General features: G+C 25.3%; 1 protein-coding gene across 1 annotated transcript in view; it reads left to right on the top strand.

The window, feature by feature from the left end:
• Positions 1 to 21499, top strand: part of LOC100203594 (centrosomal protein of 120 kDa) — a 53079-nt gene that overhangs the window by 18416 nt on the left and 13164 nt on the right. Inside the window, exons 10-15 of the mRNA XM_065815416.1 lie at positions 283 to 432; positions 4378 to 4486; positions 13480 to 13535; positions 14836 to 14932; positions 15051 to 15182; positions 17168 to 17296. Of these exons, the coding sequence (XP_065671488.1) occupies positions 283 to 432; positions 4378 to 4486; positions 13480 to 13535; positions 14836 to 14932; positions 15051 to 15182; positions 17168 to 17296 (673 nt within the window). The remainder of the gene's footprint in view (positions 1 to 282; positions 433 to 4377; positions 4487 to 13479; positions 13536 to 14835; positions 14933 to 15050; positions 15183 to 17167; positions 17297 to 21499) is intronic.

Below are 21499 nucleotides of genomic sequence, written 5' to 3'. Positions count from 1 at the left end.
AAGTGAATATAATTGGAACTGTATATTTCGTATCATGAATGTGATATACAGTTCCAATGCGGTAGTAGACTATTAGTAGAATATTAAACTAGCAATCAAGAGGTTTGATGTTCAAATTCACTTTATGCCTCTAGAAGTACCAAGCTAAACCTGTTTATATATATATATATATTGTGTGTGTGTGTGTGTGTGTGTGTGTGTGTGTGTGTGTGTGTGTGTGTGTGTGTATATACATATCTGTGTGTGTGTGCCTATACAAAAATTTTATTTTTTATTAATTAGATATGTTTATTCCTTTTTTGGAAGCTCATCACCTGTTATAACACATCCGCCAATAATGGTAAATAGAGGTTCTGAAGTTCTTCTTCCAAATTCGTTTTGTAAATTTGAATTTGCATCAAGTTTTCAACTACTTCAGACAACATTTAATCGGTATGTTTTTCTGTATTTTAATGTATTGCTTAAAATTTATTTGGAATAGATTTTATAAATTTTATATATTTTAATAAATTTTGTAATACTTGTACTGTAAAGTATTTGCAATATTTGGTTTGACATTTTTCGTCCATATATAAGTTGAACAAAAATCAATGAGGACCATTAAGTAATAAAAGTTTAAATTAAGTTTAAAAAGTAAAATATACAATATCAAGAAAACAAATGATGTAATTGATCAATGAAATTAAGGAGAACAATGTAAAAAAAAATAATTATGAAAAAATAGAGAAAATTATAAAAATTATTTAAGTAAAGAGTTAAAATTACATAAAATTACTTTTATAGAACTTTCAGAGATAGCTTTTAATCATTTTAGAAGTAAAACCTGAAAATTTGTCACTGTAAATTCAATTGGTTAAAAAGTTATTGCAGTTTTAAGTTTCATTGTTTAAAGTTTCAAATTTTGTTATTTTTTAAAGTCATTTTCAAGAAGACATAAATGTTATTTAAAATGAGTAAAAGTGCTGAATTTTTATTTAAAACAGTTTAAAACCATTTTTTATAGATTTAATTTAAAAAATTTAGCTTTTAACAATGCACTTTTTTTTTCTGTTAAAATCATCCCAGTTCAATTACACAACTTTTAAGCATTAAGTATCAGTTTAATTTTGTCTTTTATTGGAATGTTGTAAGTTTTTGTCCTAAAAAAAAAGGTAACATGCCAACAACTATTATTGTTATATGCTTTTTTAAAAATGGCTGGTTTGCCTTCATTTCCCTCTACCTCCCTAAATACTTTTAACAAATTAAACAATCTTAATATCTTTTTTTCTTCCTATGTATATACTTTTATATATAATTTAACATTATACATATAAGAATATACCCAGATATGTCCATATGCATAAGAATATACTTGTATTGCCTAACATGTCCATTATTTTTCACGGCGTAGTTGTAATCCTTTATAGTGTTTACTATTATAAAATATATTCATAATTAACTAAGTTCTTAACTATGATCTATTTCAATTTAAAATTTTTCATAACATGTCTAAAAATAATAATTTTCATTATACAAAATGTTTTTTGATCATGGGTTATGTCATGAGATTTATGTATATGTATATATGAATATATATATATATATATATATATATATATATATATATATATATATATATATATATATATATATATATATATATATATATATATATATATATATATAATTATGTATATGAATATATATATATATACATATATATATATATATATATATATATATATATATATATATATATATATATATATATGTATATATATATAATTACAGTTTTATTTTTATTTAACAATTAAATTGTTATTAAATTTTTTTTCATCGATGATATATCAGCTACATCATTGACTCATAAAGCCATAGACGCAGCAGAGTTTACATTAATCGACTAAAATTTAAATCAATTCCAATTTATGTTAAATTAGAATAAGCGCCGTTGAGTGTACATCCACTGAGGGTTAATGTTGTAGGCTAGGCACTCTTTTAATCAATAGAAAAGATTTTCTAGATTTTCAACAATTTTTAATACGCATTAGTATTAAATATTTAACATTAATATAACCTGCACTGCAACACTAACTTATTGCTAATATAGTTTTTTAAATAATATATTTATCAAAAATTAAGTATATCTGTGGAAATTGTTTGTCTATTTAGTTAAGAGGTAAGAGGGGCTTGTAACCACAACTAAAGTAGTCACCTTGACTGTAGTGGCCTTTTTGGCTGTGGGGAGGTAAATTAACATAAAAATAAAGTTTATATATGTTAAAATATGTTCATTATATAACTAAAAGCAACTAAGAAAATTAAAAATATTATCATATATAAAACCACAAAAAGAAATTTGTGAAAGGGGGGTGGGGGAAAGGGAGTACAAATTTGTTGCGTAATTTTAGGAGAGGGGTCAGTAAATTGAGACAATTTGTTATTAGGAGAGAGTCCAAAATTTGAAAATTTTGTTTTTTAATTAATTGTTTTTTAAATTAGACAATTTTATTCAATTAGAAATTGAGACAATTTGTTATTTGGAGAAAGTCCAAAATTATTAAAAATTGCATGACGTAACTTTTGCATTCAAACTAAAAAGTTTACTCTTTAGGACTCATTCAAGATATGGAACAAAACACTTTAAATGATGGATATCAACATTTTTAATAATCCTAACCGCAAAATTTTAAAAAATATTTAGTTGGCCTGTTTTGATTATGAACAATCAAGTTCAGCAATTTGAAAATGAACAAATTCTTCAAAATAATATCTATAAATCTTTTTAAATCCTCATTTTTAAAATATCAAAAAATTATTTTAAATATGAATTTTCTTATTTCCAATGTTTCTTTTTGTTCTATTGCTAGGTTAATATGAATCTAAATATAGTTTATGTTAAAATGTCAAAAGATATTGAATCAGTGTAAACATCCACAAGATTCACCCCTCAGCAAGGTCATATGAAAGATAAATCTTAGAACAGATTACATACAAGTGATAAACAAATGCTGTAGAAAACGATATATAAATGATATATATTTTTTTATTATAGTTTTATTATAGATTCCAAAGGCCATTTTGAATAAATTTGCATTTAGGAAATACAATCCATTTAACTAATTTAATTTGTTAAGAGTATTCAGATAAATCAACCATTTTTTAAAAAGCTAATTTTAACTGATTGGTTTTTTGACTTTTTGCTTGTCAAAGGTAGCATAAATCTCATTTTTTTCAAAACAGGTGCAGGTTTGAGACTAAATTTGAGTTGTAAAAGAGTTTATTTTTCCAGTGAATAGAATATGCAACCCTCAGAGTTAGGAAAAATGAGATCGACAATAAATTGCTGACCTCACACTGTTAGAGGTTGGCAAAAAAATTTTACACGAAGAGGGTTACCATAACACATAGAAACAAGATCAGCAATTTTTTTCCGATCTCAAACACTTTTAGGTTGGCATTGCCAAATGCCGACCCTAATTTTGAGGGCTGAATATGAAATTCTTTCTAAAAAATCTACAACATTTTATTATCTCAATTTACCAGAGACTTGATGCTTAAAAATTATTAAATGCCTCTTGAGTTACTTTGGGCAGCAGAAGGAATTAAAAAAAATTTTTTTCTTATGCGTAAACAAAATAGTTTCAAAGCAGCTCTTAAAGTTTAAGCATTTTTTATATTTCAATAAACTGTTTGAAAGTACTACATATAAACATTTTGTTCAAAAGTACTACATATAAACATTTTGTTTGAAAGTACTACATATAAACATTTTGTTTGAAAGTACTACATATAAACATTTTGTTTGAAAGTACTACATAAAAATTTTGTTTGAAAGTACTACATATAAACATTTTCTTTGAAAGTATTACATATAAACATTTTGTTTGAAAGTACTACATCTAAACATGGACAACTTTTGAAAAAAGTCAAGATTTTTTTAAACTTTAAACTGAATTATCTTTTGAAGCAATTTGAATTTTAGCTATATATATATTATTACATTTTCAAGTTTTTTTTTCCAAAATGATTTAAAGCTGTTCCTGAAAATTTCAAGAAAATCCAAGAACCTAATTGTTTTATGTTGCTTCATTCTTATAAAAAATGATATAGTCAGTAAACAAGTTTAGTTCAACTTTTCTTACAACATAAAAAGGTAGTTTAGATAATAGAACAGAATAATCTTTTAGTTTAGAATAGGTGATGATGATTGATTATATGAGTAAAAATTGGTTAAATGAAATTGTATTATTTAAATTGACACAAAATGTCTAAACACAAATTTACCTGAAGAAAAAGTTCATTAAATATATCACTATTTTTATTTATACTATTTATATTATATTATTCTTTAACTATTAGACTCTGGACTGATTTTTACAAACTTACATTTAGAGTACCTTTACTGGTGGAAATTTGGCATAAAGAAGTTAACATGAAAGATATATTTATTGGATTAGCACAGATTCGGCTGGCTGATGTTCTTTTAAATAATAATACTACTGTAAGACCCTGTTATAAATGTAATCTGTAACTGGTCCATGCTGGACTGTGTTACAGCTTAAATTTTTTTATGAAAAAGGGTTCATTATTAGGGTTTTAAATGCTAAAAATTTGTATATATATACATGTATGTATATACATATATATATATATATATATATATATATATATATGTATATATATATATATATATATATATATATATATATATATATATATATATATATATATATATATATATATATATATATATATATATATATATATATATATATATATATATGTATATATATATATATATATATACATATATATACATATGTATATATATACATATGTATATATATACATATGTATATATATATCCATATATATACATATGTATATATATACATATGTATATATATATACATATATATAACACTGTATCTCTATACATATGTATATATATATCAGGCTTGGTCGGGAAGTGCGAGTGATCGCTCTCAATTACTGACCACGGAAATGATATTTAGTTGCGAAAAACTGGCCAGATTTTTTAGTTGTTTTGAGAATATTTCAAAAAGCAAAAAAGATTAACTGGACCGATAAGAGACAATTACAAAAATAAAAAAACTAGGAAAAGAAAATAATTTTTAACGCAAAAAAACTTAAAGCAAAATAAATTATGTTTAGAATAAATATTTTCAAAACATCACTCTTTTATACTTTTTTTAAAAAATTAAGCGACACTTTTTATATAAAGTGTTTAATAAGGAAACAAATGTTCTTTTATTTATCAAAGAGTATAATATAATTTTTATTTATATACTTGTGTCTTATTTCCAGTGCTGAACTAAGGAGGGTTGGGGTTAGAAGAAGCTATAGCCGCGGGCCCCGAATTAGTCAAGAAGACCTTTTTTTTTAGTTATTTTTATGTTGTGGCACATAAAAAAAGGCCCTGGCTCCGAAAAGTCCAACATGATTCAAGTAAAACTAACGCTATCTAGTTTTATTGAAGCTAAAATTTGTTATCTTAAAATGAGATAAATCCTCATCCTTATTTGCCGGGTCTCAAAGTATGTAACTTTAATCATCCACAGCTCTATGTATATATATGGCTACTTTAAAAATTAAAAAATCTAAACATTTTTTGCTTACAAAAAAATAGTTTGTTTATGAGCATTTTATTTGTCTGGATATAAAATTAAAACTTTCAAAGTAATATTAAATAATCTGGTTTCAAAGTAATATTAGTTATGTGGTAGTGGTCTAGTGGTAGAGCGATTGCCTTATAAGCAAGAAGTTCTGAGTTCAATCTCACCATGTCTCTGGTAGTACAGTGCTCAACTTGTTTTTCCATACAGTGGCCTTGTTTGTTAAGGTTTGTCTTTCAGAGTTGAGAGAGGCTCGTAACCACAACTAAAGAAATTACAAAAAGAAATTTGTGAAAGGGAGGGGGGGGGGGAGGGAGTACAAATTTGTTGCATAATTTTAGGGGAGAGGGGTCAGTAAATTGAGACAATTTGTTATTAGGGGAGGGGTAGAGAGTCCAAAATTATTAAAAATTGCGTGACATAACTTTTACATTCAAACCAAAAAGTTTACTCTTTAGGACTTATTCAAGATGTGGAACAAATCACTTTTTGTAAGAATTGGGGGGGGGGGGAGGGGAACTTACACTGAAAGTTTCGATATTTATCAGTTACGAGTATGTTTTTTTAATTCTTAAGGCCAATTTTCACTTAAATTTTTTTTTAGTTTTGAGAAAAAAATTTTTTGTTGATATCAAGTAAAAATTAATAAATGGGGCAGAGGAGGGGGGATTGCTTAATGAGCTTATGGTGGATGGGAACACTTTCTAAAAATTAATTAATAAACATCCACCCAACTTAAGTACTCAAAAGTACATGCATATATATATATATATATATATATATATATATATATATATATATATATATATATATATTTCTGTTCTGTCCTGTCGTGACCTCAGGCGCGGTGCTTGTTCATCTGTGAGTTACTTTGTATGCATGTTAGTGTTTAGTAACCAGAAACTTCTTTTGTGTTTATTTCATAATTAGTTTTATTAACTTTTTCAATAATTTCATTGAAAAAGCAATTATTGTTGAAAATCTTTTTGTTTACAAAATAAATTGTAAAGATTACATAAGTATAAAAAACAGATACACAAAATTATATTTACATAAAAAATACATACTTTTAAAAAAAATATATATATACTAATAAAATCTATAACATATAATGAACTTACAAAATTTTGACAATTTAAAACATTTATTTTTGTAAACATGTGATAATAGTTTAAAAGATTTACGGCTCTGCAGATGTGGCTCCAAGAATGAGCCACAAAATAATAGTTTGTTTGATAATATATTCTTAAACAATTTATGCTAGAAACCTCAAAACTTAACATATCTCTTATACAGTTTTTGAAACATTTGAACAGAAACTTTAAAAAGTATTAATAATAGATAAATATCGTTATAATTAAAAAAAAATTGTTAAATCACAAGTAGCCTCCTCATCTGTAGTGGCCTTATCGGCCTTGGGGAGGTGAATTAACAAAAAAAAAAAAATACATTTATATAGAAATGTATATATATATATATATATATATATATATATATATATATATATATATATATATATATATATATATATATATATATATATATATATATATATATATATATATATATATATATACATATATATATACATATATATATACATATATATATATATACATATGTATATATATGTGTATATATACATATATATATACATATATATATATGTGTATATATACATATGTATATATATATACTTATGTATATATATACATATGTATATGTATATATATATATACATACATACATGCATATATATATATATATATATATATATATATATATATATATATATATATATATATATATATATATATATATATATCAACCCTCAGAAATAGAGTCGGCATTTGGCAATACCAATCTAACTGCCGACCTAAAAGTGTTTGAGGTTGGAAAAAAATTAAAAAAAAGGTATTACCATAAAACATCGAAGCCGACCTCGCTTCGATGTTTTATGGTAATAATTTTTTTTGCCACCTTAATCTTTTAGAGGTCACCTGTTGCTGACCTCTAAAAGATTAAGGTCGGCAAATGTTAATAATATTGGATTTATTTACTTTTAAGTTCATTTGAATCATCGCGATTGAATTATTAAAATATTGAATCAATTAAAACTGTATTTTGAAGTTTAGGTTTAATTGTTGGAAGAACAATCAAAATTTTAATTAAAAAAGATCAAACCAAATCAAATATACAACATAATATTTATTCAATTAAAAAAAAATAAAAAATTTAAAAAAATGCAGAAGAAAAAGCAATAACAAAAAATTCATAACAATTTTCACTGATAGAAGACAATTTCCTTCAGTGTCTCCTAACACCCTGGTATAGATGAGCCCTCCATTTGAAGGAGGAGTCATCCACATCACCATTGTTAAACCATTTATTGAAGGACCTTATTTAGAAAGACAGGGTACTTTTTATAAGTTAACAAATCTAAAATTGTAAACAGAAGAACATAAAAATTATACATGTTTGCATTTTTATTTAAATAAAATATAAAGCATAACCTCACTAATTTCCCTTATAACAGAAAAAACGTAAAAAAAAATTAGAATAAATTAAAAAGGGTTAAACGTGTTTAATTTTGCATTTTAATAAAAATATAGAGCAAAAAGTTTCTTGCCATAAAATATTGAACAATTGTTTTGTCTTACTGATTGTCTATAATTGTAAAACTTTGATAATTTAACATAATTTTTAACCAGTGTGCATGTGTTGCATGTTCAGGGTTATGCACTAATTGATTATGCCAACTCCACAACCAATTATGCCTCTTGGATAAATAACATTTAATAAAGAAATAACTTGATCATATATTCTAAAACATGGCCGCCCATGATTCATAAGTTGAATTACATTAGCTGTAAATGAAGCAAAAGAAAGACAGACATAATTTCTAATATATTTTAAAAAATTCATATTGGAATAATGATCAATATAGCTCCCTGTAAATAAATCTTGTAAAGCTTACAGAAATGGTAAGAGCAGAGGCAAAGCTACCATCCCATTATGGCAACATTGAAAATGCGTTTCATCCAGAAATCTTTTAGCACCACAATGCTGACAGATCTGATTTATTTGTCCTAAAAAATTATAATCTGGAATAATACAATGCATTCTTCCTTGTCTAGCAGTATTTCTTACATTTTGATGTTGATTAATTTCATCTTGCTTCGCTCTAAATCTTTCATTTCCACAATGATTATTATCAACTTGCCTAACCACAATATCCTAATTAGGGTTCAAATTAATTTCTGCTTGCCAAGCAGCATTTCTTACATTTTGGCAATAATTAATTTCCTCTCGCCTAGCTCAATCTCTTTCATTTCAACAACAGTTATTTTCAAGTGTCTTATTAGCATTTACACTAATAACTTCTTCAAACCTAATATCATCCATTTTCATTTCACTACTGTTGCTAAACATATTACCAGTAGTATTGTTACTGTAGTAACAAATGAATGTAAAAGAATCTTAGAAATTGCAATCTTTTTCTATAATATTACTTACTAATACTCTAAAGTGAACAAAAAATATATAAATCACTAATATTTAAAAAAAAATTTAAAAAAAAAATAAACTAAATTAAACAATTAAAGACAAAGTTAAATTAACTTAAAATATATTCAGAAGGCCTTGTTTTAAATAAAAAATGCTTAACGCAATAGTCTAATTTGAATTCGATGTCATAAAGTTTTATTTTTTTATTTTTCAAAGACATTAACTTTTTTAAATTACAGCAATAATATTAACTACCGCAAAACGATTTAATTACTATTTAACTTCTTTTTTTTATTACTATAAAGGAATGTTTATTATTATTATTTTTTTTTTAACTTCTATTTTTATTATTCTTTTACATGTATTACTATAAGGGAATGTTTATTATTATTTTTTTAATATTAAATAATTAAATTTTTAAAAATGTTTGGTATTAACAAATTTATTTTTTTTCTATTTACATAAATGAATTAAAATATGTTATATTTTAAAATTTTTTTAATGATTGTTTCTTAAATTTCTAAAATTTAAAAAAATTAGCAAATAAAAAAAATACTTTACTTTATTTACTTTATTTATTAAAAGTTTTAGTTTTAATATTTTAATAATTTTAATATTTTAATAAAGATTTTGTTGTGATAGTAAAGGTTATTTTTCCAAACATCATTTATTAAAATTAATCGCTGTAAGTATTGTTTATTAAAAATTGATAGCTGCGATTTAACTCTTGTTTAAAAAAAAGTTTATCTTACGTTTTGTGCAAATTTTTGATGCAGCCATTTATTTAAAATTTAATTTTGAGTAATAAAAAAAATGTTAAGGAAGGAAAACTGAAAAAAAACAATATAAAAATGAGCTAATTTTTTTTTAAGAATAAATGAATTTTAAAAATTGAACAATATTTGGTATTTTAGTTATAAAAATATAAAAAAGTTTAAAAGATTAACTTTTTAAAAAAGTTAAAAATATTATTTTTTATGTTGTACGTTGTTCTTGAAATATTGTTCAACAATGTTGAATAATATTTCTTTAAAAGAATTTTGTTAAACTACTTAAAAAAGAAAAAAAAGCAATTTAAAATGTAGATAAAATTCAAATCAATAATTAAACAACTGGTTTACTATTAAGCTAAATAAAACATATATAACCTATTTTTGCGTAAACAAAAGTTTTAAAAATGAAATTTTAAAAAGATTTAAAATAAACAAAAAAGTAAACAAAAAATAAATATTTTTTTTATTTTCTATGAAAGAACAAAAATAGTTCATAGCATCACAGAAATATTATTAAAATAATTATCCACATAATAAAATAAGCAAGGTATGACATGATAGCACTCAATGTATATTGAATTATAATAGTTTAAGACTTCTATAAAAAAAAAAATTTCTAATTAATAAGTAAATTTAAAAGGAGTAATAAACAATTTTATGAAAAGTTATCAGTATAACTTTTATTGCAAAAAAGTGCATAAAAAATAATTAGGTCTCACCCATACCCCTATTTTCCCTAAATTTTTCCTTCTAAAAAAATAAAACAAAAGCAATAAAGTAAAAATCAATAAAAACTTCTAAAATAAAAAATAAAAATAAAGCTAAAACAAACAAAATGTAAATGATTTAGAAATTTAAAGGATTGAACCTTTCCACCTTTCATCTAATAAAAATGTAATATATAAATTGCTAAATTATTTTCTATACTTACTTCAATTATAATATGTTCCTAATATTTCTATAATAATATTTGATTATTTATCTTAATATGAATCTTTGTGTAATATTTCTTAACTAATGAATTAAGTTTCAAACGGAAAAAATTTTCAACTCGCTTGGTAGATCTTTCTCCAATAACTACGTGCATTTTGATAACGCACTCTTTCAAGTTCAGAAATGCCTAGTAACTAATTAAAACTACTTTAAAAAACAAAGTGAAACAGCATTAAATGTTAACTAGAAGATTAATATTTAGATTTCTAATGAAATTAGTATACAATTTCTAATGAAATTGATAAACAATTTCTAATAAAGTTAATGTACAATTACTAATGAAATTAATACACAATTTCTAATAAAATACACATTTTTGAAAGAAATTCTATTAGAATTTCAATGAACTATGTTTTAGAATCTTATAAATTTAGCTTTAAATTTATATTCTAAAACATGATCCAGAAAAAAGTCTGCCCTGACTTTTTAAAGGATATTTGTTCAACTATTGTATTTCATCATTGAATATTATATATAATTTAAAAGAGCATCTATTAATATTCTTATATTTCACTTGAGTAAGTTAGTGAAGTTGTGTACGTGAGAATGCAGGCACTTTGCATTTAACACTCAACATCAGCTTTTGCTCTGTCTTTGACTCATCCATTTACTTTTGAAGTCTTGGTTGTTTTTAGCTTCTTTTAATTTGAATCTTAGTTTTTCTTTGACAATAGCCAAATATCTTTAGATAGATTGTAATTTGGAACAATTTGGTGGATTGCAGTGTTTTTCAACAAAATCTTCTTTATGTTCTTAGGCCATTTTAAGTTGTCCCAGAGTAGTGACATAATGCTGAATTAGGTCAAAATAAAGAAGTGCCTGTATTAGATCTTAAAAATGGCAAAAGACATTTCTTGATGGATTTTTTTATATATATATTTTGGTGTTGTTTATTCCTGTAGTCACAAAACAAGAGCTTCTTTTACCACAACCACAAATTCCTTGCCAAACTAAGTGTTTTTTTATATGAATTTTTGCACTTCAGTTAAATTATATTTAAAATTTCTTGCTATTAATTGCTGAATAAAATTGGTGTCTTAAAAGAGATCAAAAATATGATCTTTTCCGGGACAAGATTTTTTTAGCACATTTAGCACTGTTTTTTTTTTTATAGAGCTGCTTTGAACAACAAGTTGGTTGCAACATTTTCTTGCTTGTCTTTACAATGAGAAACTTTTTTATACTTTTTATAAGTTTTTTAGCCACAATTTCTCTTCACTCTCTGTACAGTGGAAGTACCTGTCTTAAATTTATTTACTAAAGTTCAAACAGAAATCTTCGGGTTTCTGTCTTTGAGTTATTTAATTTTTTTAGTAAGATCTCATTGAACAAAAAAAATTTTTTTCCACTTCCCATTTTCCCATGCTTTTGATTATACCAGTGTCCTTAAATTGTTTTCACAATGCTCTGCACTGTTATCTAAGCAATGTGCGCTTCTGTAGAAATTGTTTTGTTTGATATGCCAGGATTTTCACTGTGAAAATCCAAAATTTTTTTTTGCTTTTTAACTTGATATAATGTAACTTTAATTAAAACTAATTGTTTTGAGTTGTTTAAGTTTTGAATAACACTAATGCAATGGCATTTTAAAATAATTAGCTAATTTAAGTAATGCATTGTTTCTGTAAACACCACATCAGAACACGAGCAGATTTTTTCTGGTACATGTCTAAGAGGTTTTTAAAAAATTTTGATGGTGTTTTTAAAATTCTAATGCTCCATCGCTGGTCTAACACTTCATCACTGGTCTAACACTCCATCGCTGGCCTAACACTATATCACTCTAATGAAATCTTTTTACTTTTTTCCAAAGGTAAGCATATTCGTAAAGAACATTTTTTTTTTTAATTCATTACTAGAGTGTAATGTAGTGCACTCTTGTTGTTTACTAAGATAAGCAAATTAATTTATTATTAAACATCTAAATCATGCTTTGATTAGTTAGGATATTTCTCACTTAAATTCTTTAACTGTGTTGGGTTTATACAAAAATAAAACTTTAGTTTTCAAATCGTTGGCATTTTATCCAAATGAATCAAATTAATAGTTATGAATATTTTTCATTAATGTTTATTCTTTTTATTAAACTAAATTTATTATTGTTATTTTTGTTACTTTCATGTATTGTTATTTTTATTTTGTTTTAATTTTTTTGTAAATAAAGAAGAGAAATTATTTTTAATGTTAAGGTTATAAAAATTATATAATACACAAGCAAAATCTTTTAAAAGAATAATATTAGTTGAGAAGTTAGAAACTAAGGTAACTAGAGAAAAAAAGTGTTTAAATGAAATAAAATAATTAAGGAAAAAGCATGGTTCATTTGTTAATCACACTGGTTTTTTAAAAAGTGTTTGATACCACTATTGTGGCTTAAATCCAGTATGTTCTATACCACTAAAATAATGTATACTACTACCACAAGAAATGAAATATAGGTTGTGATTGGTAGGTTGTATTGTATCTATTTATTATTTTTGGTAATTTTATATAACTTTGAATTTATTTTTGTGTTTTTTATGGAATTCAATTTATGAAACCACCTTAAGATCTCTATAATGACTAAACTCTTTTCTCCCTCATAGTTAAAGAATGGTCCTTCCATTAAAAGCAGTCGAGTTCCAGTGGTTTCAGCTGATGAGTAAATTTTGTAATTTTTTATTTTACAATATAATAAAATTGTTTTCTATTTTCTATTTATTTCTTGAATATGCAACAAAATTTGTAAGAAATTATATACATGTACGTATATGCATACAGTGATTGTATATGTGTTTGTATATACATATAGTGCTTTCAAAAAAATTGTTAAAACTTTGTTGCTTAAAGGATATCTAAATTACCACAAAATTGGAACCAAAGAAGATATTAAACAAGTTATTTATTTGTGAGAAAGACCTTTTTTAAAAAATCTTGCATCTTGCATCATCATTACATACTAAACTAAAAAACTGTTTATAAAAACGTCAATTAAATGCAGTTTATAAAAATTAATGCAACAAAAATAACACCTAAATAGTATTTAAATATCCCCCACAAGCTTTTTTAAATGCCACACATCTTTTTTGAATTCAAGATTGTTGCATTGTTGAAGTACATTTTTAACGGTTTTCATGGAATGTTAGGTTAGTTCAAATAATCTTGGATTGGCTTAATCTTGGATTGGCTCTTACTTGACAAAATATAAGATTATTTTCACCTTCTGTTTTAAATGTCTTTAAAGTATATCTGATGCGATTCTCTGGTTTTTTTAATTTCCTTGTTTGTTTTTTTCTCTTTTACTGATCATTGAGCCATCTTTTATACCTCATCCTTCATACCTTCATCCTTCATACCTACTATTTGCCACTTTGTTGATTCGTTTACTGCTTTTCGACCCATTTCTATGTATATTTACTTTATTTTTATATTTTACTTTATACTTTACAATATTCATTGCAAAGACCAATAACAAATTAAAGTAGAAAATTAGTAATGAAAAAAATACCCACATAATAAAACGAGTCAATATTTGTTACCTTTTTTTCTGATATAAATTTTGCATCTAGAAAGATGTAAAATAGAATAGAAACTAACTCATTCTTATCTGTAAATCAAGAATGATTTTTATCCACTACAATTCACTATTGTCTTTTTTAGTATCTTTTTGTTTTATATCACTATTTTATTGGTATTTATGAATTTTATTGAGAAGCAAATGATGTTCAAGAATTTTATTTTGTAAATGCTTTGCTCTGAAATAATAAAGTATATATAAGAAAGGAGTTTGGTTTGAAAATGCTTTGAGTTATTCTTGCCTTAAATATATATTATTAAAAAAATGAACTTCAAAGTGGTTGCTCTACCCAACTGATATAGAAGCAGTTGTGGCAATACTAATCAAGTTGGTTTATTATTTTTTTTTAATTTTGAAAAAGTTTGAAATTTATTTGTTTTAATAGTCCTACCAAAAGAATTGGCAGTATTCATGTTGTTATTGGATTGGAAGATCATGGCAAAGTTTTAACAAAAATACAAGTTCACTCGTCAGCCTCTCAGGTTCTTAATTTAAGATCTTTCTTTTTTATAAATGATTTATTGTGAATTAAATACAATGATTGTGTTGCTCATTTAGAAAATGTGTATTATAATTTTTTTTTTTTTTTTTTTTTTTTAGACAGACTCTGTTGACAATACTATAAGTGAACATGTAAATTCAATAGAACCACCTCGAAAAACTCAGGAATATCAAGTGGCAATTGCATTGGAAATGTGGAAACACCAACAAGAAGAGTTATTTAAAGAGCAGGTACATTGTTTTTTAATAACAAAAAAATCAAGAAAAATAATTATAGCTTTTACTTTAAATGATTTTAAGTTTAATAATAATAATTACTTATGTATAATAATTATAATAATAACAATAATATTAACAATAATAAACTTGTACAAAACTCTACACTTGTAGTTACATTTTTCGACTGATTCAATTTACATATTACATCTGATTATCTGAAATTAGTTTTGTATATTACTTCAGTTTCTAATTTATTTGCTTATAATTTTCAGGTTTTTTTGTATATTTTGACTATGTTTACCTTATTAGCTTATTGAAATGTTTTGGAGCTACCTTATTTGTTTATTGTTATTGTTTTTGGCCATCTAGAGAATTGATTTGATGGGAGCACACATAGTCAACTTTTTTTTAATAATGTGTTTGTTATGATGTCAACTCAACAAATAAATAATTGACAAATCCGAAGATGTTTGAAAAAAAAATTTTTTTGAAATTATTTAAAAAAAAAATTTTTTATGTAAATAATTATGCCTTTTTTGTGTGAAATGGAGCCAGAAAAAATATAAATACCCTCTGTTCATGCATCTTTCTCATTAATAAATTAGTTTCACACTTTATCTGTGAGCTCAATGAGTTAATTTAGGTAGAATGAATGGAGGCTATCACATGTATATAAGATACCAATGGTACTTGATTTCATTACCTTTTTCTCACAACTAAGTTATCAATCTTTTTCTTTTGTGGAAGGTAAATGAAAGATTGGATAAATAGCTTATAACATTAGTATATCCTAAAATTGATTGGATAAGTAATTTTTTAATTTAATTTTTTTTTTTTAATATTCAAGTTTTTTAGAAAAAAATGTAAAAAAAAAAAGTTGAAAAAAGAAATTGGCATGTGAGATCAGAAGAAAATATTCAAAAATGTAGAAGAGAATGCTTAAAGAGGTCGGCATATGAAATATGACAAAAAAAACTAAAATAAAATGTAGAAGACAACAGAAGTAGACTTGTATGTGGGTCCACTTCCGTTGTCTTCTTCAACATTGGATCTGTATTAGCAAAATCATGTTATTCTCAATGGATCTGCCTGTATCTCAACTTATCTGTTGATATATATACTGTTGCAGTTAAGAGAATTATTTTTTCAAACAAAGCATAATTTGGCATTTGTCAAGACAAAAATAAAAATTAATAGAAGATTTAGAAAAGAAAATACTAATACCATGACAAAAAATTAGACATCACACCCAAACAATAATTAGAAAAAATATATTTAGAACAAATATATCACCAAACAAAAACTTACAAAATAAAATATTGACCACTAAAAAAAAAACCCAAGAATGAAAAAAAAAACATTAAGGCTAAAGTGTAACTGTAATTTGTGTAGTGGTTAAGTAATAAACATCTCAATATAATTATAAACTGTATAAGTTTGTTAATGATATTGTTGTCAAAAATGCTGCTTGAAAATCCTTTATGCAAAACATCCAGTTATTACCAAAGGCTGGCAAGCTAGGTTAAGATTGAAGGAAAAAAATAAATCTATATGTTTTATTGTTTCAATAGGAAAAATTAAATAGCTAGAAAATAAAATAAAGCGGCAATTTTAAACAGAACTTTAAATAAATTGTGAAAGAATTTGAAAAAAATAGTGATCAACCAAATTAAATATTTTATTAATGCATTGATAATAAATGAATATTTAATATTAATATCATAATATTCCATGTTGCATGCTCATGTTGCATGCTTATCCTCATGTTGGCACTTGATTTTAAACTGATCTTGCTTTTGATAGTTTTGATGTTAGTACACATCAAAAAGTAAATAAGGAACTTCTTTTAAAATGTAAATTTATTGTTTTTAACAACTGATGATGCAACTTGCATATGATTGATGTTAAGTTTGCAAGGACTTCACTTACTAAAGATTCTACTTTTAAGACAAAGTAAAAGCTTTTTTTTCATTGTGTTCTATTTTTTTAATGTTCAGCTTCAAAAAAAAGAAAATGAGCGAATGAAAGTGCTTGCTGAAGAATGGAAAATAAGAGACATGGAACGAGAAGTGATTCTTAATAAAAAGTTAGATGAATATCGAACATTGGAATCAAAACTCAAAACTGTAAAATTTTATTTTAGTTTTTGGTCTTTTTTTTTATTTTAAGATGTGTGTGTGTTGTGTGTCTATATATATATATATATACATATATATATATATATATATATATATATATATATATATATATATATATATATATATATATATATATATATATATGTATATATATAGACACACACACACACTTTCAAGATAAAAGGCTTAATTTTACAGTTTTTAGTAAAAAACAACTCTTAACAACTCTATGAGGCATTTTTAATTCTATATTCTAATTAAATTCTATTGTTTTTTAAAAAGACAACTTACTAAATTAGAATGTTGTTTGTTTTTTTAACAAAATAAAAACATTCAGAATGTTTTTTTATTTTTATTTTATTACTGTTTTTGTTATTTAATTTATTTGTTTTCTTTAACTGTTTTATTGGCTAATTTGTGTAGGGATAAGCACAGCAGAAAACACATACATTCACTGAAATAGGTAGAACATGAAAGGAGTGCACATACACATGCCCCCCCCCCCCTCAATTGCTATGGGCCTGATATATTAGGGATGTGACTTTATGGTAACTCTAGTTTCCAATATAAATAACAGATGAACTTTGGTGTGAAAGTAACTGAAAAGTTATTGGTTTTATTGAATTTTTTTAAAAAGATCACCCACCATGACCCTAATATAAACACTGGCTCCTATCAGTAAATTTTTTTTTCTTCGAAAGTATATCAACCTGGGTCTCAAAAGAATCAGATATTCATAGAGATTTCAGAAATAATAATGGTTTCAAATAAAAATGAATGCTTTAATTTTATATACAATAAAACAACAATTTTTAACAAAAAATTGAAGAGGTCGTTTTTTATGACAATTTGTTTGCAATATTTTTTTTAAAAAATGTTATAGTAGAAAAGATTATGAATTTGAAATCACTATTAAATTCTGGTTCTTTTGAGACCCAGGTTGATATACTTTTGAAGAAATAAAAGATTCACAGATATATGGGAGCCAGTGTGTAATCAAGGGTCCTGGTGGGTGACCTTTTTCAAAAATTAAATAAAACCAATGACTTTTCAGTTACTTTCAAACCAAAGTTCATCAGTTTTTTATATTGGAAACTGAAGATACCAAAAATTTACCATACATATATATATACATATATATATATATATAAATATATATATATATATTTGTATATATGTGTGTGTGTGTATATATATATATATATATATATATATATATATATATATATATATATATATATATATATATATATATATATATATATATATATATATATATATATATATATATATATATATAAATTATGTTAGTGCATTTTACAAATAGAGTGCTTAATGTTCTTAAAAAACAGAGCAATAATAAATTAGTAAAAAACACTTATCTAACTTTTTTCTTCAACTTGAAGTTTCACCATTGCTGGATCGTCAGGAAGAGTTCTGTAGAAATTGTTTTGTTTGATATGCCAGGATTTTCACTGAGAAAATCCAAAATTGGCTAGAACTCTTCCTGATGATCCAGCAATGGTGAAACTTCGAGTTGAAGAAAAAAGTTAGATAAGTGTTTTTTACTAATTTATATATATATATATATATATATATATATATATATATATATATATATATATATATATATATATATATATATAGTATATATATATATATATATATATATATATATATATATATATATATATATATATATATATATGTATATATATATATATATATATATATGTAAACAGACCTTTTTTTCTCCTAGAATGCACTGGAATGGCGTTTAGGCACCATTTTCTTAATATATACATACATTTATGTATGTATTTTTATAATCTGGGTTGTAAATTGGGTAAACAGATTCTATCTTATCTCCTAATAAGGGTACAGCTCTAAAACTTAGTTTTATGGTTCTAAGGCCGGCTGGTAGTCAGGTTTTTTGAACTCTGTGGTAGCTCTTAGAGAGGCTGATTCCATCAACAGCTGAAAAATATTAAAGTATTAACAGTTCTATGTTGCACATGGATGGTGTCCCCTGTTTGTACTTTTGGTGTGCTTTGCCAAGGCCACATTTAGGGCCCTTTGTTACAGCTTAGGGTTTATTAATAGTAATGAGGCAATTGCTTGGGCTATTAAACAGTGTACTGAGTAGTGTCTATGCTTTGAGTCAAGTTCAATAACAAATTCAAAAATGACTAAAGTACCAAAAACTATAAAACACAAAATCATTCACTAATATTTGTGGTCTTCGAAGTAACTTTTGTTGAGTCTTATCTCTTGCAAAGTTCACCAGACTTACTTGCTCTTTGTGAGACTAATTTGAGTTCAGCTGTCTCATCTTGTGATCTTAGTGTTGATGGTTATCTATGCCTATTCTATGTTTATCTATGCCTATTCTATGCCTGCTTGATCAGGCAGGCATAGAATCTTTTATTTCCTTTCAACGGTTTCAGATCAAGCCTCACTCTTCCCCATGGTTTTCCTCACATTGTGCTGCTGCAATTGCCAATCGAAACCATTACTTCCATATCTATCAGCAAAACAATTCTCCAGAAAACAGACATCTGTTTATTACTGCTAGGAACCATTGTAAAAAGGTTTTGCCTAACGCCAAAGCCCACTATTGTTAGGTCATGAAATCTCTTATTTCATCACAAAAGTTAGGGTCTTGTGACTTCTGGAGAATCTTTAATAGTATCAATAATAAGGGCTAATCTGTAATTCCACCTCTGTATGGTTCAGACTTATCAGAGTCTTATTTTCATGCCTGCTGGAAAGCGGCATCTGTCATCCCTATTTTCAAAAATTCTGAAGAATTAAGGTTAATTATAACTAAGGTGGCATTGTTCGCTGATGATACTACCATTTATTCTTGTCATGATAAAGAGCCAACACTCTCTGATTGCTTTCAATCTCAAATGCCCCCTGCATTTGAGCTTGAAAAGGATCTCACTTCTGCTACAGCATGGGGCTCACAGTAGCTGGTGAACTTTTGTTCAGATAAAACTAAATTTTTTTCAGCTAATCTTTATTGCAATAATTTAGATCTTCCTATAGTTATGAACAGTAGTATACTCGATGAGTCATATACCCTTCATCTTCTAGTATTAACTCTTACTTCCAATCTTTCTTGGAAACCATATATCAAATCCATTGCAAAATTAGCATCTGCTAAGGTTGCATCTCTTTATTGAGCTCAACACTTTCTTACTCCGTATTCTTTTCTTTATCTCTATAAATCTCAAATCTGTTTATGTATGGAATACTGTTGCCATATCTGGGGTGGATCTTCTAATAATGCCATTTCTCTTTTAGACAAGGTGCAAAAATGCATTGTAAACATAGTTGGACCTGCTCTTGCAGCCAACCTCCAACCATTATCACATTGCTGTAATGTTGCTTCTCTTTCTCTTTTCTACGAATACTTTAATGGGCACTCTCTAAAAAGCTAGCATCTCTTGTGCCATCTACTAAAATTCATTCTTGTGTTACTCGTTATTCAATTAATTCTCATCCTTTTTCTGTGACTGTTCCTAAGTGCTCCAAAAACTCTTATTTGTCTAGTTTTTTTCCTCAAACATAATTTTTTGGAATTTGCTTCCTTTTCTTGCTTTCCTGATTCATATAATTTGTAATCCTTGTAAGTCGTAATGTCAATGTAAATGTAAGTTGTCTGTCAATCGTTATCTTGCTCTACAATCTTCATCTTTTCTCTTCCAGTAACTCTAATTAGTGGTTGCTTGCAGCCTTGTTGTAAGCGAAGATGTTTAAAAAAAAAAAAGTCATTAAGTAAAACATTTTATGCAGGTTTGAAAACATTACAGTGCGACATCTCGAATTGGTTTCTTAGTCACAAATAAAAACTAAATTTGCTTTAAAAAAAATTTACGTTAACTTATTTTCCTAATTTGTGACTGTAATTTTTATTAAATTAATAAATTCCTTGTTATCTGCATTTAGAATTTAAAGTTACAGTTTAATTGATATATTTTAAAAGTGATATAAAAATATTAACTAAACAAAATAATGCAAGGCAAAATGTTAAAAAAAATCACCAGCTTCTTTTTGGTTGACTCTCCAGTTCAGAAAAAAATCAAATCAAGTACAAAAAAAATAGAAGAAATCAAAATTACAACGTCAGATTTATCTTCTGCTGAAAATTACAACTATTAGAACTCTCAAAGTTGCTGACATTAG

Source organism: Hydra vulgaris, chromosome 13, assembly GCF_038396675.1.
Source record: "Hydra vulgaris chromosome 13, alternate assembly HydraT2T_AEP".
Classification (NCBI taxonomy): Eukaryota; Metazoa; Cnidaria; class Hydrozoa; order Anthoathecata; family Hydridae; genus Hydra; species Hydra vulgaris.
This window is presented reverse-complemented; position numbering and strand designations above follow the sequence as displayed.